Source organism: Centropristis striata, chromosome 8 (assembly GCF_030273125.1).
Source record: "Centropristis striata isolate RG_2023a ecotype Rhode Island chromosome 8, C.striata_1.0, whole genome shotgun sequence".
Classification (NCBI taxonomy): Eukaryota; Metazoa; Chordata; class Actinopteri; order Perciformes; family Serranidae; genus Centropristis; species Centropristis striata.
In genome coordinates this window covers 32425203-32448062 of record NC_081524.1, presented here as the reverse complement: position 1 = coordinate 32448062, position 22860 = coordinate 32425203, and the positions used below count along the sequence as shown (strand labels likewise).

Below are 22860 nucleotides of genomic sequence, written 5' to 3'. Positions count from 1 at the left end.
CCGCACCAGAGGTCAGTTTACAGAAGGGTTATCTGAGGTCATATTATGAAATATTGTTGCTTTAGTAGGTAACAATACTCACTTACGCTGTATTACAGCTTCTACCAACACTACTCACGCAGCCTCCCAACTTTTTACTCTCTTCATCCACCATTACCCCAGGCTGTATTTATATTCATGTGCAATATCCACAGTGTGTTTATCTTCATCGGCAATAATGGTTTAAATACTCCCCCCCACCCACAATTTTTCCATGTGCAATACATACTACATTTAAATAGTCCTTTTTTATCTATTGCCATCATTGTCTTACTTTTTACTCAGGGAAACATTGCAGCACCATCATTTTCTGTCTTATTTATAGTCTAGTCTTGTGTACATTATAGTACAGGGTGTCATGAAGTATCTTTACAACTTTAAAAAATGTATTACATAGTATTTCTAAATCTTTTTTAATATACTTTTGTTGTAAATATTTCTGTTGTAAGTGAGCTTCTACTGCATTTCATTGTAGGCTACTTGTTCATTAAAATATGTTTTCTTGTCTATCTTATCTTCGATCTTATTTTAGAAGAACTTTGGTTCATGTTCGACGCTGCTTTTAATTTGAAAGTCATGACCGGGATTTCCGTATTCATTCTGTGTTCCTTGACACTAATAAGACATTTTTTTATCAAAAGTCCGCACTTGAGCAATTCACCTTGTTGCAGAAGGGGTGCAGCACAGAAAACTCGGCAGTGTTGAAAATTTGCCATTAAATACTTTAGTCGACGGTAAAGAAGGTTGTTGTGTTTTTTTACCCTGAAAACCAAGCGACCAAGCTGCTGCATTATGGACCCCAGTAAGTCTGCCAGCGCCCCTCCAACGGACTGGACTGATGAAAAGTCCTCCATGGCCCATGCGCCCCCTCCGCCCTACCAGGACCAGCCCGGTGCCGGACACCCACAGCAGCAGGTAGGCCGCTTATTATCACTAAATCATGTGGAATAACTTTATGGTAGGTAACGGGACGCTACACAGGTTTTTTTCCCTTTTCCCCTAACTACCCCCCACCCCACCCCACCCACCTTTAACACTGCAAACTACTCATAGCAAGCGTACATTAAATTCCAGTTGGAGGAGTTTTCTGTATTCGTCATGATAATGCATGATGGGAAATAATGTTTTCTTCAAAAAGCTTCAAATCCATCAATGTAATTATTCCTATAGACTTCTAAAAAAAATCTCTTTTCTTTTCTTTTCTTTTCTTTCAAATACACGGTAAAAGGTTTTTTATTTAAATTAAAATAAAAGTATTAGCCTAATCTTTTAGACGGTCAATGTGAGTTAATTAAGCAATATACCTGTTAATGTGCAACGTGTGGTACTTTGATGGTAATAATTCAAATGAACTCTGGCTAAGTTTGATTGAATTATGGGCTATTTGTCACAGTTTCTGCTTTGATTTAAATATCCTAAATTATTTTACATGAAGTGTCATTTTCATGTTTTTCTAATTTGAAGTAAATCATCAGTACTGTTTGTAACTGTAACCTCATGGTCTGATTAATGTAACTCTGTTGGAAAGCCAAACCAGCCTACCACCATAGTCACTAAAAGCACCAAAAAGTTAGTTTTTCTTAGTACTGTTAACCCCACCCTTTATTCTATTCATTCAAAATCACACTGTCAGATTATAATCGCCTGTGGTTTACTTGTAGTTTCGTATTCATGTGAAGCCTGCATTTTTCCCGTAACTCCCTCCCCCTCCATTGGACCTGATAATACTTGTGTTTCTTGTGTGTGGCCTGCAGGGCTTTGGGCCTCCACCACAGTATGGAGGTGCTCCTTATGGACAGCAGCCCATGGGTCAGCAGTACCCAGGACAGCAATACCCGGGACAGCCATACCCAGGACAGCCATACCCGGGACAGCAATACCCAGGACAGCCATACCCGGGACAGCAGGCCACCGTCACTGTCCAGCCCACAGTCTATGTGGCTCGAGGCCCACTGGAACACCCCCTCAACGACTACTTGTGCTACTCCATCTTCAACTTGGTGTGCTGCTGCCTCCCGCTTGGAATTGCTGCTCTCATCTACTCCATCTTTGTAAGTTTGATTTACTTGTATTCATATTCTTCATGGGCTGCTGCATGGTTACACAGAGCAAATGTCCCCTGATTAATTCTGAATATGTGCCAATATAGAGTACATGCTACAGCTGAACAGTGCAGTGATAAAGAAGAATCCCATCAAGACACAATTCTGCATTTTAAACATTTTTATTTCAAATATAGTGATATGATTGTAAAAATAACATAAACAGGGTTTCAAAATAATAATAAGAACTCACCAAAAAGTCTGAATACTCCGAAATGGAATAAAAAACTACTTCCAATTAATTACTGCAGTGATGGATTGATGTCTCGAAATTGCATTGGGGCTGATACTACAGCTTTAGTAATACTAAGTGGTACTTTGTGTCTTGTGGTAATGAAAGTAGATTGATGAGATTGTTTTATCTCATCAAAGGGGAATATGTATGTTGTTTTCATGGCCTGTGAAATGAGCGCTGCTGTGAGGGCATCGGGCATTTTCCAACACTTGTAAATATTTGATAGAGGACACAGCAGAACCCATCTGTGTGTGGAGGAGTGTGTGTGTGTGGGCGCACTACTGCCAACTTTGGGAAGTGATTGAGAGTTACTGGAAGGGAATCTGTGAGGATGGAGCAGAGAGCAAGAACGGACAGGATGTTGCCAAGAATGAAAATGGAGGAGATGTTTCATGGCCCTGAATGTTGTATTAGGCGTGAGTAGGGGTGGGAATCGAAACCCAATGTTAAACAGGCCCAAGGGCAAAATGATTAAATCACGCTGCAGCATCTGTACTGTTCTGTGTCGTGGCTGAGCTCCTCCAACTGTGGTCATTACTGCAAGTCCAATTAAACCTTTGACATTACAATAACCTATTCAACAGGGATAAACTCGGATAAAATGGGCAACAACTTCGGCCTAGGGTCCTTTTAGTTGGGCTTACTAGCTAGCCAGCCGAATGAATAAAAGCTCATTGTATCACCCAATGACAACTTTGTTGTTAGCTAGTGGGCTAACGAATGTCAGTTTTCACCAAGGAGAACGGGGTTTCTGTCCCAAATTTAAAAAAAAGTAAACAATCTGTTTTGAACATCACTGAACTTCGTGCCTCACGCTTGGTCCTTAACGTAACTACGTCACTTCCGGTAGTTATGTCACCCTCGTAACTACATCACTTCTGGCTTTTACATACATTTGTTTGCTTTTTAAACTGTCTTTTATAATGGCTCCCCGGGAAGTTTTTTGCCCTAAACCTAGATGAGTGTTTTTGTAGCCTAAATACAACAAAACTGCAGTCGTACGTGTATGTATATATGATGACGTGTGCTATTTTTATAACACCCATATGGGTCATTATGGGTGGTTTTGATAAATGGTCAATTCCTACTCATACAGAAATCAGCGTGATTTCATAATAGATGTGCTATTATTATTATAAATCAATGGGTTTCATCCAAGGTGGCTTGGAAAAACATAGTATTAAGTACCACGTCTCATAGATAATTTCAGTGGGGGAAATTGATTATTTAATGCAAAACAAATGTGTGCTGTGTACTGTCAAACTCTCCAGAGTTAGTCAAAAGATATAAGCCAACTATCAGTACAATCTCTAATGTAGTTTAATACTTCAGACGGTAAAAGTAAAAAGTTATACAAAACGTAACTTTAGGATTGATTCTTCAGTTTATAGGTATTGATGTAGTTCCGTTGTGTGAGGTAACCCAAAGAAGTTAATGAGTTTGTTTTTTAACTGTCTTACTGAAGTGGTATGGTATAAAGGAAGGCACACACTCTGTTAGAAAGGAAAGTTGGTTGATTGTTTCCAGGTGGTCGGTGTTTAATCCTCAGAGGGGAAAAACGCTTGTGGGACTTCTTACACATTTTTTTAAATGAATTAATGCAAAAGCCAAATATAACACTTATTTGGTCCTTAAACATACAGTACATTCACTGAGTGTTAGAAAGTGGCTTTTTTTTTGCAGCTTTGAGGTGTTACGATATGTCTTTTAATGTGGTACATTTCTCATGTGGTTTGGCTTGTTTCCGCACAATGTGAGGGATGATAAAAACTTAACAATAGCTCAATGTTATACATACATCTTATCGAGGTGAATTTTGCTTGTTTTCTACTAGAAACGACTCCAGTCTACTATGCTGTGTTTAGGCTGTGTGAGTGTGTGTGTCAGCTGACTGCTCGTGGCAAACAAGTTAGCGCAGCATACCTTCTATAGCAGCAGTTGTTAAAAACTATTTTTAGACTAAGTCCACATTTATCATCCAGTATTTACCTTAATGTTTAATAGCAACACACAGAATACAGTCAGACCAATATGGCTATTGTTCCTGTGTCTCTTTCCTCTGGTCAGTAATAACCGTCCCTGTTGTTCCTACATCATATTAGGGCACAGTCATCTCCTGCTCTACATTGAACAGTCTGGTTAATATGTCCAGCGCAGAGACCATTAGGCTTTATTTACTGCCAGGAGGTCATTTTACTGGAGCCAGTCTGCTTCTCTAGAGACAGAATACGGTGGCTGTAATTTGGAGAAGACAGTCAAGCATTGTAAGTCGCTTTGGACAAAAGCGTCTGCTAAATGACATGTAATGTAATGTAAAAGCAAAGTTGTCAATACAAAATTAAATATTCAACACCAAGAAATTTTTTCATGGCTGGACTATTGCGTCAGATAGAAAATTTGTCATAATATGCATATAAATGCTGCTGTTTATATATAAAACTGTAAAATAGGGCCTTGTTAATTATTGTTACATCTACATCAGCGCAATAACGTCACTAAAACTGTAAAAACATCAGCATTTTCCAGAAAATGTGACTTGTGAGGCTGCTTTGCAGATACAAATGGGAGCAATTAGTAACTCTTTAGAAAACATGAACTTCAGCACGTACACTGTTATGTAAGACAAGGTCAGCTGATCAACACACTTCAGTCAGTATGTTTATATTGACCAGCTGGTCCAGAATTTCGATGGTCTGTACTGCAAGTTTTCATCACTTATTGGGCAATACATACAGCAATACTGATATGTGGAATAAGTTAAAATTCACTGAGCCAAATTGTTTCGTTTTTTTTTTTTGCAAAGGTGCTAGCAGTTTTGATTGCACTGATAACACAGAAGTACAGACAAAAACCACTGGATTACACCCAAGCAGAAGTCAGAATTTGGAAATTATGAGGCAAGATCTGAGGCTAGGTTACGCATGTGATGTCGAAACAGATGGACACTATGACGGGAAAGATTTGGCTGATTTCAGCAGTATGTGTATAGGGTCAGTGGTTTAGGAATCTGACTAGAAAATTTTGCTAATTGAGTCACATAAGTTAAAATGTTAAGAATTTCTTAACTGCTTATGTTTATATATGTTTATATATATTTACATTTGGGATTTTTTTTGTTGGAAATAATAGTTCATATTTGTTCAAGTAGATTGTACTAAAACTCAGGTTTTAGCAATATTCAGTTCTGGTTTTGTCATAATGTAGGTAAACTGAACCTTTAAAAGGCTTGAATGATGTATGGAAATGTGTGGTATTGGTAATGGACTTCTCCACTTCCCACCATTGCATTAAAATAACTAATTCGCTTAACTGTACTGAAGCTTATTAATCTTTAATTTCGTATTGAGTCATTTGTAGTTGAATGGATGTGACAAAATCAAGTCTGAAAGGGTTAAAAACAGATCTCAAGTTTTGTGTGATGTATATTCATCTTCGGCTCATAAATCCTCAGTGAAAAACCCAGTTTTACTTCCTCTGTTGCTGTATTTACTTACAAGCTCTCCCTAGTTTCTCAGTTACACAACCCTTGGCCCATACTGTCGAGTACATTGCTTTTAGGTAAAGTAATAAGGGAATTTCCAACAGATTTCACAAACATTATTCATGCCTCAGACACAACAAATCTACCTGTATTGTATCTGTTTCAAGAGATAAGAAGACTCTTTAGGTGCAGCAGAGTGTCTATGTCTTTTAATCAAAATTAAATTTGATTCTGCCTGCTACCCAGGCAGACCTGGTCCCTCCTCTCCAGCTCTAAACCAACCATCTCATACCTTCTTAGCTTTCCATTAACACATTCTATCAAAAGTTCCTTTGATATATCAACTTATCATCCATTACTTCCCCTACATCAGATCTTATGATGACATTTAATATGTATGAAATGATAAAAGCCTTAGCAAGTATTCCACCAGAAGAGCAGGTCATGAAAGCAGTTCATCTTTTTTAACATCCTTGGACAGTCAGATATTTGAACAAGAGACATATTTCCTGAATCAAATTATTATTCCTAAGAAAAATGTTCCATTACTGCTGGACATGCTTTTTGTAAAAAGCAGCAGAGATAAAAAGCAGAGCAGTGTTGCAATACGGCATGTATGAGTGACCCCAAGTCACTCATACAGAGGTATTTAGCCTGAAGTACCCTCATAGCACATAAAACTAAATAATAAAAAATAGAAACTCACCAAAAAAGACAGTGAAATGTTGAAATAATGGGTTATTGAATAGTGTATATTGCTGTTAAGATGAGGAGACGTAATGTATTTTGTTACCAAGGTAAGCCAAAGTGTGTGTTTCTTGTTAATTTGTATCACATTTTAAAATAACTGCTTCCATATGGTCACTAATTTAATGCACAGTGCAGAGGTAAGATCAACAAATCTAGTTTTCTGGGATGAGAACAGAAACAATACTACAAACTACAAAAATAGTGCTACAGTATTTAATACAGTAAGAACTTGGCTGTTGTGTACACAGCAGTAACAGTTTCCACGATGCGTTAACATGCTTCATACTGGCTTTTAGTAGATAAGACTACCTATTCAAAATTTGATTTAGCTCCCTGCCGAGGAGACTGTGGTTGCAATGTGTCTGTAAGAGCTGTTCTGATCAGGTGACCGATTGAAAGTCGGTAAAGATTTATCATATCAGATAACAGAGCAACATATCCTATATGTCTGATATTACCAAAGGCTTATTTTAAATACTTGGGTTGAAATATCTACCCATAAAGTTGGAATAATTTTGTTTTCAGACACAATCCTCTGTCAATTGTGTTGTTGTTTTTTGGAAGAAGAATTGATTAATAAAGTTTAAGAAGATATAAACTTCTTCTCTCAATAACAAATCACATTGTCACAATAATTTAATGGAAAGAAATATGCTTTATTGGGTGGACCTTTATTGTTGTCTATAGATAAACAATGCTGCTTTATTATTACTCTACCTTTGGTGTGGCAAGAGTCTACAGCTACACTGCAAAAAAAGAAAAGTTGGGTGAAAAAAATTTGGACAATTAAACTAAATATTTTAAGTTTTGTTTTTGAGTTTCTCTGGCACGATTGTAACGCTGCTATGAAATGTCAGCTAATGTTGTGACCACAATTTTGAGTTAGCATTGATACGCTAATGGCTACTCTTGTAGCTGTAACAAGCAGCGCCGCTAGCATCAGTTAGCCACTAGCATCAGTTAGCCGCTAGCTTTCGCTAATGACCGAATTTCACAACAAAGAAATAAGAGTTAGCAGAACTATTGTCCCTTGTTTTGAACCCAAACTTAAAGATATAAGTAACAACAACTCACAAACTTGTTTTTGAGCAGACAACTGGCTTCCTTTGTTATGCTAACTTACATTATTGCCCTAAATGTCAGTAATTTATATTTCCAAGTTTTACCAAATTAAATCACTGTTTTAGGCCAAAAAATACAAGTTGGCTTTTTTGCAGTGTATGCTTGCCCACTCTGTGAGACCGTATCTGTTGTGTAGCTTTAAGCTAAATGCTAACATTAGAAAGCTAAAATACTGACAATAACAATGTTATGTCATTTGTTTCGTAATTATTTGGACATTGGTCTAAAATCTTGTCCTGGTGACAGCACGAGATGAAAAGTCAAGGGACATCTGAACAGTAAGCTGCCCTTGGGAGAAAGCTGATCCCTATATTTTGCTATAATTGCAGCATTTAAAGGTGGGGCTTACATCAGTTTGTGGTAGCATTAATGATAGAGGTGTCTTTGTTTTACTATGAACGACTGTCCTCAGTATGTGTACACACAGGTGCACAAAGACATATTATTAGTGGGAAATGGGAGTTTGTTTGTTTTTACCGTTTATTCCTGGAAAATATGAGGATCTCTATAAATGATATTCAACGCTGCAGAGCTGTGATTAGCAGTAGAATGAAGTACTGTAAATCCTCAGTACAGCCTAAAGCAGGGGTCCCCAAACTTTTTTCGGTGGAGGCCACATCAACTTTTCTTTCTGTGATGGGGGGCCGGGGTCAGTCTATAACAGGAAATGATATGGGCCAAAGTGACCACCAGTGTTATTGTGTAAATATAACAATCATTTATTGGCCTTGGCACCACATGTTGGTTTGCAAAAAAGTAATGAAAAGTATTCACATGTTTATTTGAAGTACCACAGATATTCCTTTTATTTTGTAGAAAATGAAAACACAAGCTGATGCCAGTTAACAATGATTTTGTAACAGGTACAGGTGAAAATAGATTCTGCATTCAGAATCTATTTTCCGTTTCCACATTTTGTTGACCGACTCTCTTCCGTTAGCTTGCCTTGCCCGCGAAAACTTGACGCTTACGGCTTGGCATCACGTAGATCGGAATATATAATTGTGTGAGGGGGTGAAAATTAGCTACTACTGTAAATAATTCACAACTAAGGCCAATTTTAATTAGAACGCCTACCTTAATCATTAAATGTGGAAATTTTATAAATAAATATATGATAAATGCAATTTAAAAAAACAGGCCATGTTTAGAGGGATTGTTTGGGATAGTTAAGTGGGCCACTCCAATTGCTTTGGCGGGCTGGAAGTGGCCCGCAGGCCGTAGTTTGGGGGCCCCTGGCCTAAAGAGTGACTTTTTGTTCCTATTGTGTTTCCTGTAAGTCAGACTTGATCTGCTCTTGCTTTTTCCGGTCTCTTCTCCATGTGTCTCTCTTTCTGCCCCTGGCCCCTTTCTGCATCTGGCTAACAGACACCCACTCACATTGTCTGATCTAAATGAGCAAACTGCAAGAGCACAAACAGCAACCTGCTCAAAGTCTTGGGTACGCAAATAGTATCTTAAATAACATATAAAAATAATGTCTGTCACATGGTCATGAGGATCTAATCAGCCTGGCAGTAATGGAGCCTCCCTGGATTTCCCTTAAAAGATGAAAGAGAAAAAGTGGCAAAAGTGAGGGAGAAAACCCAGTGTCTGTTAATGTGGCCCATTGTGTCCACATATTCCTATTATGTGGCTACATAATAAAAGAGCTGAATGAACTGGGAGGATACAGAGGCTCAATAGATTCAGAAGAAAGACACAGGCAAAAGAAAGAAGACGAACTGAAATAAAGTAGCCAAGGGTTTGAGATTGTGGACAGAGACAAAGAGTTAGTCGTGTTTTTGTTAGAGTGTGTATCAAAGTTTATAGCTGGAACGCAGAGACGGAAACAAGATAGGAAATAACAGAGAAGAAGAGGGGGAGTCGTGGAGAGATATGGAGCTGGCCACTGGAATTTGTCTTATTTAACATTCTCTCTCAGGCATTTCACTATCAATGGACAGGAAGACACAGTGACCTCTCTAACAAAGCTGTGGAAAAAATACTTCATGTCAATTTAAAGTTTTTCTCATTTTACAAAGCTTTTCTGTTTACCAAAACAGTACTCGTACCACAGAACAAGAATGAGTTGTGTGCAAGTCCTCTCTTTGGAGGACTTTGATAATGTGGAGGAATGAAAATAACTTTCTGCTGGACTCAGGATGAGACTTGAGGGTTGAAATTCTCAACACAACAGCTAGTGGAGTGTCTGGACAAGAGATGCTTTTGTCAGGATCAGACCTCAGCTCTCTGCATATCTCATGCCAAGCCACTCCTTGCTTCTGTGACAGCATCATCAAACGGGTCTTTGTTACCCAAAACATGAGCTTTTCCTCACAGATTAGCACTTATTTACAGTGGATGAACATCCAGACAGTAAGTTACAGTGTGAAGCAATGATCTATTCTGTATTTCCCGTCCTTCCACAGAACAGCTGCAACAACAGCGCACTCATCAAGTTCAAGAACATTATAGATTAAATTATGCAAAATAACGTTTCTGAATTGAAAACAATTCTTCTACCCTGGACAGGTCACGTGGGCTGACACATAGAGACAGACAACTACGCTCTTATTCACACCTATGTGCAATTTAGAGTCACCAATGAAACCTAAGTGCATGTTTTTGGACTGTTGGAGGAAGCCGGAGTTCCTGGCGAGAACCCATGCTGATAACATGCAAAGTCCACACAAATGAGCAAGCCGGAGTTGAAACGGCGACCTTGCTGTGAGGCGAGAGTGCTAATCACTACGCCACCGTGCAGCCAACACCTGTTTAACCCTTGATCAGGCAAAGAACTATATTTGGTCACTTCAGGTAATATTTTGAGAAAAAAAGTTGCAAATTTACTAGATTAAATTGGCAAATCTACAAGAAAAAAAGTCGCAGATTTAAGAGATTTAAAGTGGCAAATCTGTGCGGAAAAAATTGCAGATTTACGAGAAAAAAAAGAAAAAAAAGGCAACTTTTTTCTCCCAGATTCACCACTTTAAATCTCATAAATCTGCACATTTTTTTCTTGTAGATTTGCCACTTTAATCTCGTAAACTTTTTTCTCAAAATATTATTTTCATATGGTTTTTTTTTACACATTCTGGCTGTATGTAATATCCTCCAATATTCTATAGGGTTGAAATTTGGAATTTGCAAGTATTTCAATGAGTGCCCTATTAAGGGTTAAAGTGGTGAATCTGGAAGAAAAAAGTAGCTTTTTTCCCACTTTCCCACTTTCGCGCAGATTCACCACTTTAAATCTCTTAAATCTGCTACTTTTTTTTCTTGTAGATTTGACACTTAAACCTAGTAAATTTGCAACTTTTTTCTCGAAATATTACCTGAAGTTACCAAATATAGTTCTTTGCCTGATCAAGGGTTAAACACACTTTGCTTTAATTCAGTTAGTGCTAAATTCTACCCCACACCATTGTCTCATGGAAGGAATTTGTTGCACTATACTTGAATACACCATATTTGAATAATGAGACGCGTTCCTTTCGCTTCTCATATCATATTGCTCTAATCAACCTCCCATTTCATAAGAGACAGAATACAGCTGTCTGCCAGCTGACCATCAGAATCAGTCCAAGTATTATAATTCTTAGGAATGTGTTGCTTTCCAGAGCATTGGTAGCTGTTATGCTGCAAGTCTGAGGGTTTCATGTCCCTCTGGAGGCAGTTATGTTTTAAACCACTGTGCTGCAGAGATCAACAAATTCAAACACCTGTTGCCTGCCAGTCAAGGTGGCTGTGAGGTCATTGAGTTGTCAGCAGCATGACGTGCTATAAGTGATGTAAACTGAAAAAGAATGCGCCACAAACAGCACTGCAGGCTCAATTTTGGTGAAAGGCAAAATTTGTCTAATACCAATTAAAATATAAATGTATGAATTATGTGTTACAGTTAAATAGTGAGGGCATAGTGGGGAAACTGACTGGCCACAGTTTGTGTACATATTTGTTCAGCAGGGTTTTCCCTTTGCCAGGTTTAACCACCTGCTGCTCTTCATGTGAGCATTTTACTCTGGGAATTTTTTAAAAATTGACTGAAGATGTTAGATCCAAAGTGTATTTTAAGAATGGCTTAATGTCACGATACACAGTAGAAGCCATAATCATATCGCTGTAAAGGAAGACTTTAACTCTGAGGTACTGTAAATGTTGAATTTATGATAAAATGTGGAAAATGGGGAGTCTGGAATTATAAAAGGGGTATCGTTATATAATGTTTTTATTTAGAAAAGGGGTCCATGGGGAAATAGTTTGGGAACGACTGGTTGGTAAAATGCAGAAAATAGTGAAAATAATGTTCTCAAATGTCTTGTGTCTAGAAAATGCTGGGATAACAAAGTCAAAGTGAGTCAGACCTATAAATCCATTCTCAAAATATTGGTGATGAATGTAATAGTTGAGAACTAATCGATTAATCTTTGCAGCTCTAGAAAACAGCTGCCTGTTGTGCTTAGAATGAAGGTTAATGAGAATCATGTTGCAGGCCAGAAAACCAAAACAATGAGCTGAAAGATGCTGGAAAGCTCCATAGAGCAGAGAGGGACACAAGAGTTGGTTGATAATTCTCTGTGCAATTTGATCCACTTTTGGTATTAAAAAAATATTGATTAGTGCAGCTTTAATGCTTACTGAGTAATCCCAACAGTGATTTACTGTGACATCATGGTCAGTGTTTTAATATATTCAGTGTTTTTACTCCTGTGCGGGTCACACCGCTGCAAGACAGACGATAATAAATCCCAGATGGGGGATTTTAAAGACTGACCCACTGGACTTTTGAAGTTGAAAATCACACAGAGCTCACTTTGAGGAGGCACACATCCCTGAAATGGGCTGTGGCCTTGAGGCTACACCTGCAACAGCAGCCACATAAAATCTGGTTACCTAAAAAATACCTGCAGAACACAGAGCTTGTGTCCCTGCATCCATATACTACCATGTTAAGTGTGAAAACGGGTATGCATGTGCCAACCAGAGACACAAAGCAGTGTCACACTGTGGAATGCATCCCACCCCCATTAAACTCGCCATCAGCCAATCAGATGAAGGCTCAGGGCTGACTTTGGGGTCAAGCTGTGGGAAGGAACGTCAGGGGTGGGAGGTTTTTTGGTCGAGGTATTGTGGAACGTTTTAGCAGATGAGTCAGGGTATTGCATTAAGACCCCAAATTGTACTATGTTGAGTCAAACAGCTCTGCAGCCAACATGACTTTCTCTTTGCCTTTGTGTTTGCAAAAGGTTGTGCAGACTTTCGGTATCTATTCTTTCTTTCTTTCTCACGCGAAAATCAGTCCTCTGCTCTACCATCCCCATCCTTCCCCTCAATAAATGAGGCCACTCGCATGCACAGCAAACCACTGACTGACAAGCAGACAGGCCTTACAGAGACAGAGCACACTGACAGGACTGCAGACAAGCAGCAGAGCTGAGCCAATCTGCAAAAAGCATCAAATTCAATTACACCAGTGCATCAGTCTCTTTAATATAATTTAAGGATACGAAGATGCATTAAAGAATGAAGCACTAAAATAGCCTTTACATCCACCAAAGTTAAGGGATTTTTTTCTGTATGAGGCCAAATATGAATGAATGAATGCTTTATTTTGGTTACAAAAAACAACAAAAAAAACCAAAGACAACAAAATAAAATCATGTTTTATAAAAGAATCCATCAGACAGCAACCGAAAAAGGAATAGGCTGAAGCCCCGAGGCTTATTTTTGCCTCTCCTGTACCATCTACATGCATATACATTACATTATATACATTACATACATTAATCTTTTGACATTGCATTTCAGGAAGTGTTGTATTCTAACATGATTCAGTAAGTTTATTTTTATTTTTAAATGCTGGAAAAAGTTTTCTGGGAAATTGTGTAATTTCGTATTGACTGCATTTTTATGCTTGGAAGAACAGCACCATTTAAACCCAAGTTAATATTATGTCACTGCTTATTTATTATCAGAAACTGAACTCATGCCTGTGGACAAATATCTTATCTCTGCATACTCAGCTGACTTTTTCTTGTTTCACTAGTTCCCAGTTGCATTTTTAATTTTAGGAGCCTCCAAAAAAAAAGAGGAAATAAGAGTCATTAATATAACACATTAACGCCTTCTTCCTGTTGTAGATGAAGTTACGAGTTATTCTTTTTCCAGTTCATTTGACTTGAAAATTCAGTAATCTTCCATGCTTTCACATCCCATTTTATTGTTTGAATATAAAAGTATGTAAAGCAGTGGCCCACAGTAGGTTCAGAACTTACTTATAAATATATATATAAATTGCAGTGTTAATTTTCTTAATCTTTGAGTTACGAGCAGGTCTGCTGAGTGTTTCTGACTGCTAACAGATATCTACTGTGGTGTCAACTCTACACGTTGTAGAGAACAAATTAAATACCACATCCTCTGCTAGATGTGATGAAGGCAGTTATCACACTTGGCACACAAGTTACACAAGTTAGTTGAACTTCACTTAATCTTCTGTTTAGTTTGACCAACCTGTTGTGACTTGTTTTTTTTCCCAGCTCTTTTTTAAAGGTATTCTCTTTGACTCATTTCCAAAACAAAAATGTCCTGGACATTACTGTTCCTGTTTTGAAGTGTTTACATTAAGCTAATGTTTGGTAACGGCTTTCTTGTTATGAACTAAGGGAGGTTTCCACCCAAATGCACGACTCAGAAGGCAGGTTATAGTGCAACCGCAGTCTTTTATTGATATTTGCAGAGGTAATGTGCCGGGGGATGGGTGGAGGGCCTTCCCAGGATCCAACGTTGGCCGGTGAGGTGACAAGAGCTCAGGAACAGGGAAACAAAGTCCTCTGTTTGGCGTCCACCATGTGGCATGGCGAAGCCGCTTCAGCACATGGAGAGAATGGATCTTGCTGTTAAACTCATTCGACCGAGGAGCACATGGTAGCAAGCGACAGGCAGGCAGGAAGGCAATGGAGCATGTGACACAAAGATCTTAAGCAATTCAGAAAAACACAGAAATAGCCCACAAGCTAACAAACACCAGGAGATATTAAATACACTAAAGAGGCGAAGGAACAAGGATCTACCGCACTGGATGACTAATGCTGGGCTTACACCAAACGATTTTCACAGTCCCAGACTAGATACTGAAAGTCTTTAGTAAATCTAGGAGTTTTACTGGAGTCACAGCGCGCTCCCGTCATCTCGATCGTTAAGTGTAAGGTAGTAATCGGCGCTGTTTCATATCAGTCTTTGCTTTGCGATCATATCAAACGTGTTTGATATTATCGCAAGTCACAGTGACGGAACACAATCAACAACCAATAGATGAGCGGGGGAAAGGTCCCCAGTTCCAGACCGGCCAGTAAAACCACTTCGACAGGAAAAAGTAACATCACAATAATGCTAGTAAGCTCAGTCCTAAATAAAAATGTAGTGATGTAATATATTTACGGCCACAAGCGGGATTTTGGGGGCGCTGTTTCTTAGTAAAGAGAACAGTAAGGAGACCCAGTTAAAATGTATAAATAAATGTAGGCCTATACATAAATAAGTAACAAATAATCGATAATTAATGTATGAATAACTAAATGAGAGTTGAAAGAGCTGATAAATATGATTATTCAATTAAACACATAATTAAATAGGGCATACATGTATATCATGAATTCATTTATAAATTTCCCTTTCATTTATTCTTCCTTATATCTATTTTGTTTACTGTAAAATAGTCAACTTTTCATGTCAGAAAACAGAAACCCTTTTTCAGCTTTGTGAGAGGGCATTTTGTGGCGTCTATACCTATTTTTATTGTTTTTATTTTTTTCAACACAAACCACTGCACACACTAGAGCAGGTGGAGCCAAAAGCTGCTTCTCCTCCATTTTGTAAGTTTTTACTTAGAGCATAATGAGGAAAAAAATTGCATGGTTGGTTAAAAATGCTAAAAGAATCTAGTTGTAGTCTGTAAATAGTGACGCTGAAAGATTCACAGTCTTTGTAGAATCTCAGTCTGAGACTAGACTGGGACTAGAAACTCTAAACACTTGTCTTTAGATGTGAGCTGATAGTCTTCCAGGAGTCTTTCCAAATATTTTCAAAGTCTTCTGGTGTATAGGTAGCATAAAACGATCTGGCAACAAGGTAAGAGAAAACCGGGGGGTTTATACTGTAAGGGTTGATTGCTGGATCAGGTTCACTTGATACTGCCTGTTAACAAAGCCATGCCCATGCACTCACACACACACACACACAGAAGACAGACAGGGGAGGAGACACAGGAGGATCAGACAAACAGGGAAAACAACAACAAGCAAATGGGAAGGAGGAAGGAGGCACAGATCCTGACATTTCTGACTTGCTGCAAGTCTTCTCTCATCACAGCACCTTTATGTTCCCTAGCCTCATCACAGGGCAGATATTTGAGATTTCATGTGAAATCTTGTGAATGTGAAATCGAGGAAGTTTTGAGTTTGAAGATTCTGACAATTTATTGGGACACTTTGGGGATTTCTACCACCACACTTTAGTCCATACTGTTTGTAGCAGTGAAATGAATGTCCCTGAAAGACTTTTAACGTGGCTCTGAATACCAGCTCTGATTAGACTGACGCCCAGCAGCTGACCTCAGAGCTCTCTGTGCAGTGGGGGGAGGGTCAGAGACATGCTGATTAACTCCTCTCTGTAAGTTTCTATAGCAATATAGATGTGTTTTCCTAAATCACACTGTAACACAATTCATGATCCCATGGAATATTTTGCCAATAATCAAATCATACTAACACATTTCCTTAAGCTACATTTTACACTTAAAGCAGCAGTAATGACATTGTTTATCACTACAATCTCATTACTATAATTCATCATCATTAACTAAATGTTCTGATATTGTTACAAGGTAAAACTTGAAGGGAACGTCGGCCAGAGCCACGCCCTTCTGTACAATGATAACAAAAAAGAAAAATGCTTTGTGTGTCCACCCATAATTCAGATCTATCCCAGACTTTTAATGGTCCCTCTTTAGCCCAGGCTACACCCTTCCACCAATCTTCCTCATAATTGGGCCAGGCCTAGGTTTTCCTGCTGACAAACAAATCAAACTGAAAACATAACATCCTTGGCGGAGGTAATAACATCTAGAAAAGAGATAACAGGGGAAATTACATCTGTGTTATATGATTTTATAGCTGATCACAGTTAGTAGGAAGTATGTAATGAGGCTGACAGGGCTATTGAAAGAGTAATTCACCACAGTATATTAAAGATTTTATTTATTTATTAGCCAACACTTCACAACAGTGAAAGAATAAACAAATAAATCATCACTATGATAAGCCTTGAAGTGATCTGAGTCATTGCTGCTCTCACTGGGAATGTCTCCAGACAGCCTATTTTCCTGATTCAGTCTTTTGGGGAAATTGATTGAAATGTCTAATCTTGATGAAACAGCAGAAATTAAGATGGGAGTGGCAAGAAGCTTCATAATACAGTTGATCAATGAGGATGTGAAACCCTCAAATATGCCTTTGTTCCTAATGACAATGGACATTTAAATTTTCTGAAATAAACATCATACAAAAACTGACTTCACTGACAAAAACTGTAACATAATGTAATCAGTCTACAATCTCCCCAATTCTGTGCAAATATACACAGCATCAAATTCAGAATTCAGGGGGTTTATTTGTAAAAAAAAAAATATATATATATATATATATATATATATATATATATATATATATATATATATATATATATATATATATATATAGTTTAAACATTTATTTACATTTAGATATACTGTTTTTGTACAGTTTAAATTAAATATATGTCAAAGGAGATGAGCAAATTATTGCATTATGTTTTATTTGTATTTTGGCGAACGTCCCAACTTCTTTGGGGGTTGTAATTGACTCTGCACCATCTTTATTAAGAATATAATACTTCAGTAAGTCAGCCTTTTCATTTCTTTAAGATGATGCAAAAGTTTCTAAAGCTGGGGACACACCAGACAACTTTCCTAGTCTTTACACATTTTGAAAAGACTTGGAGTACACACTACATGACTGGTTTCAGCAGATCTTTGTATAACGACTGAAAGACTGGGGATCAAACCCTTAACAACTGTGCCTGATGAGGGATCAAGGACTACATGATTTGTCAAACTGACTAAAACCAACTGAATGCATCAAACTGTCACGCAAACTCTCATAAGGGCATTGGTTTAAAGGGTAAACAAACATACCAGTTGGTGGTGGCAATGCACCGCTGTTCACCATAGCTGTTTCTATATTCTCACTTCTTCCCCTTGTCTTCTATCGCTATTTCCTGTGTCCCATCCTCTCTTTTCATTGGCTGTTGGCAACATGTGTTTGCAGTTAATCAGTTCACACTAACCGATTGCAACCTGATTTGGCTCAAAAAATGTTTGACTGCGACTGATTGACTAGTCATGCAAATGTCCCCAACTAGTGCAGACTGGTGCAGAGTTTGCCCAACTGGGAATCATGGGTCGAATCTGGCAAAAAATCCTGTAGTGTGTCCTTATCTTAAAGCTTTATTATGTGATGCTAGAAACCAAACACAGATCAAAACATAATCCTTCTTGAGTGGTGTGGATTGGGACATCACCATCCTGTATATAAATCATGAATGGCTGTGTGGAGAGAGCCACAGTTTTTGCAACAGGACAAAGAGCGGCTGGCTGAAAAAGAGCCAGACAGCTGCTGGTAATCAGAACCAGCTTTTCAGAGAAGACAGTGCCTTCTCACGACACCTACAAAACACACACCCACACACACACACACACACACACACACACACACACACAGTTGTATACACAATAGTGCGGTGGGAGTGAGAGTGGGAGTTTGATTTGATTAAGACTGGGCTGGTCTCTTGTTAAAGGCACAGAGCTCAGATGAACCATAGGCCTCTTGCTTCATGTTGAAATCTAACAGCACATGTTTTGATAAAATTGGACTCCAGTGAAACCTTTAAACTTTATAATTTCCTTTTTTTTGGAAAGCAATTTATTGTTTTGTTCCAGCATCTAGGGGCACTTTTACAAAACAGTCAGTTTATCTTGAATATTGAAAAATATGAATTCAATCTTGTCAGTAATGATAACTTTCAGTTGCTCTTCAGTGGTTTTAGTACGACAGAAATGTGTTTCACAGCCACAGGTCGGTTGAGAGTGGGAGGGGACATGGAACTGTGTTTACACACATGGCCCCTAGTCCATGATCACATCTGAGACAGACTGAGATGGAAAGTCAAAGTTGAGAGAAAAATATTCATTTTTAATTTGATTCATATTGTTTCTACGTACAACATCAGTAATATTAAAACATTTCCATATTATTGTGAAGGTGGTCAAAGTCAGGCTGTTCCACCAAGCCAGGCAGGGATTCTTCTTCTTATCATATTTTTGCATGCCAAAAAAATAAAATGTGTATTGTATAGTGATGCATAGCCTAAAAATATTGAGATATTATTTGTCGGCCATATTGCCCAGCCCAATGACGAGGAATAGATGCCGAACTTGGGCACGCAGCAACGTTTTGGACGACTTGTCACACTGAATGTTAAAAAAACCCACAGTGCAATAAGATACTGTATGTGTGAGTGATGATCTCATTCTAAGTCTGTTACATATCACATCTGACGAACATAGTGGAGCATTTATAGCTTGTGATTTCCCTCACAAGTCTGTAGAGACCAAAAACAGAGAGTGAATATCAGATTAAGATGCTAGTAAACTCCAAATTAATGGAGTTAACTAACTGTTGGCATGTGAATCATTTTGCTCCCTGGTACACCACAATGGTAGGAAATGCTCCTACTCGGATAACTGCATGTCTGAATTGTGCTTCCTCCAACTTCCTGCCTCCCACCAGACACAAGTATGCTGTAGGGGTCTACTACACTGGCTTACAACAAGAAAATACATTGCATTTCTATTTGTAGAACTCACAGATTTAATTGGATATTCATCAACAATATGATGTAGGTGCCTGTAATCAAGTGTAGTGCAGTTGTATTGGCTATTTCAGAGCTTCCTCTCTTAGAATATGTAGCCTTTTTAAATGTAGAGAAGGGGTTTGACTGCAACACATGAACTGGAGAAGTAAGATCTTTAGATGGTCAATATTCTCTCAATAGTCTTGAATAAAAAACCCTATCCCAGATTCTAATACATGCATAATATAGATCTTGTAGATGTGTGTTTAACCTTTTCTAGGCAGATACAAGTGGTGGTGATGTAGCTCCCTATGTTTAACCCTATTTTCCGTTATCTGCACTCATCTCATCCTCTGTTCCAAAAGGGTATGAATGTCTGACTCTGTCAGAAAATCTTGATGAAAACAAACAAACAAAAGTCTAGTTTTAAAGATATATATAGATATCTAAAACACTAATGTTAACCAGACTCAATAATGTAAAATGTAGCTCCGAAACCTCTTTGATTGACAAATTTCTCAATAGCAGAATACAGCATTTGCTCCTGTATGTTCTCTATGTATGTGCTCTGCAATCTCACAAGAGCTTCCTAATTACCTGATATTCCCCATTACATGCAGTTCTAATCACTTCCAGACTTCGTTAAAACCAAAATTTGGAAAAATTGCTTTTAGTTATTGTGCTGCTAGAGCAAGCGTAGGCAACCTGCAGCTCCGTAGCCACATGTGGCTCTTCAGGCTGTCTGCAAAAAAAACAAAAAACATACGAAACAAAATGGTTATTTCTTTACATTTTCGTTTTCATTTATCATTGGTGCAGGTCTGAAGCAATTTGTATTCTTCAATTAACTAAAATGTTAATTTTAGTTAATTGAAAAGGTGTCAAGGGACCGTCATTGAATGCCCTCGGCTAGATTTTTTTTAAATGAATATGATGTTGAGATCTGTGAATGCTTTTGAATAGTGATACCATAACTTTGAATTTGTTATTATTGGTATGTAACAGTTGATAATTGATGGTTTATGTGGTTGTTTTTATTGCTTGTGATGTTAAATTATTATAAGAATGATGATCATCAACAATGAGATCTCAGCCTTGATGGGTCTCCCCTGGCTAAATAAAAGGTTATGTAAAAACAAATATATAGAGAAGAAGAAGAAGCATGTTTATAAGGACAATATACCCTTATTCAATTTAATACATTCAGGGTTTTTATTGCTTCAGTGGCTCATGCTGGCTGTTAGCAAGTGACTCTTCTCGACTCATTACAGTTTAACAATTACCATTTTCCTGTATTTGCCTCAAAGTGGCTGCTGCTAAGCTAAAGTCACATAAGGTCAAAAGCATGGTTTCCACAGAGAGCTTTAACACTGCAGGCCAGTCCCATACTAAACTGCATACTTTGATAATGTGGTGCACACATTGTTCAGTGCATCAGTCTAATTTTAAAGAAAACATTTTTTTAACCTCATACATTACTAATTTGAAATACTTTTTCACACCTTCAGACCCGTGAAGCCAACCGTAGTGGGGACCGGATAGATGCGGAGCGGAACAGCAGGATAGCCAGGACACTGAACCATGTGGGCCTGGGAATCGGCCTTGGGGTCATCGTCCTCACCATTGTCTACGCCGTGGTTATGGCGAGTCTTGTTCACAACTAAATCTGTTTCAACGTCTTTCCTATATGTCTAGTCCCCAGTTTTGTTGTTTATCAGGTAATCAGACCACATCAGGAACATTACTGGTCATCAGAAAGAGCTGTTGTTGAAGATTTGCAACCCTCTGATTGGCTACAAGACCTTTGAAAAGTGTCTGATATATTAATTCACAGTAGATGGCCATGTAACCCATTACTCTCCAACTCTGTAGAGAGTAACCAGTACAACCACCCAAAGATTCATATATCTTCAACTTTTTTGTTTGTGATTTGCTTTCTATGTCACCAAGCATAAAAATTAACATTTTTTGTTTTGATGTGAAAAATATATTTCAACGTTGATGCCTTAAAGATTCAGCCTTAGGTCAGTGTTGCTCTACCACATATAGACTTCAAGTATTGTCAAGCATATGATTATCAATGCACAGTTTGTAGTGTGTCATTTCAAGTCAAGTTTTTTTTTCCAGTTTTGTAATTGAAAGTTGAAAGAGTTGTCTTATTGTACGATGGCTGAAACATTGCTGCCCTTTCAACAGAATTATAGAATGTAAAATATCCATTTTAACCTCCTAACTCACTTAAAAGTATGCTTACATAGAATAACATTTAAAAACAACTAACCTAATATACTCACAGAAGGAGAAAGTGCTCATGCTGAAAACGTAAGGCTATGTTCACACTGCAGGTCTTAATGCAAAATTCAAATTTTTTGCTCAGATCTGATATTTTGTTTGGCTACTCCACGCAACCATGTGATTTGTGCTGTTCACAGGGTTATAAAAAAATCTGATCTGAGACACATACAAGCAACAAAAAATATATATTTGTGCCACTTTTGCCTACGGTCTGAACACGCCTTAAAGAAGAAGGATTGAGCCTGGTTGTGTATCTATTCGTGTGCACGTTAAAAGGTGATCTACTGCTCTTTTTCCAGTTCTTCCGTTCTTTAATTAGTTCTCTTCCAGCTTCACACAAAGTCAGCAGAAACTTAGCATCAATATGTCTGATGCAGCCAGTTGATGCATCAGTGGCTGTAGCTCTATTTCAAAATCAGTGTGTGACGTACAGCCTGCATGTTGTTTGGCTCTTTGTTCTTTTCTTCACTGAAGCTGAAATTTTTTCTGTATGCCAAATTTCTTTATAAATAAAGTATATTGAGATAAAAACAAACACTTGTGCTGTCTGGTCTATTTATATTATTTATATCTGACCAGTGCCAGAGCCAAGGTCTGCTTCTCTACAAGGCTGAGTGCCACCATGGAATTTAATCTACATCTGTCGGATATGTGATGGCCAGCACAGGCTGGTCTCAAGCAGCGTACCAGGTACAGGGTTTGTATAAAGTCTTACATTATTAAAATACTTTATTTCAACCATTGTTAACTGCTATGTTCTCAAGGTTAGGAACAGTGCACTGCAAAAAAAGAAAAGTTGGGTGAACTCAAAATTTCAAGGCAACAAACTTCGATAAAATTTTAAGTTGGACAATTAAACTAAATATTTTAAGTTTTGTTTTTGAGTGTGCTCAACTCTGAATTTC

The 22860-nt window shown here is 38.0% G+C and overlaps 1 protein-coding gene across 1 annotated transcript; it reads left to right on the top strand.

The window, feature by feature from the left end:
- Positions 1 to 676: 676 nt before the first annotated feature.
- si:dkey-33i11.9 (synapse differentiation-inducing gene protein 1-like) lies at positions 677 to 22490 on the top strand. The gene is made up of 3 exons (XM_059339717.1): positions 677 to 954; positions 1794 to 2090; positions 21169 to 22490. Exons 1-3 carry the CDS (start codon positions 832 to 834, stop codon positions 21322 to 21324), a joined length of 576 nt encoding a protein of 191 aa, XP_059195700.1. The 5' UTR covers positions 677 to 831; the 3' UTR covers positions 21325 to 22490.
- Positions 22491 to 22860: the final 370 nt, after the last annotated feature.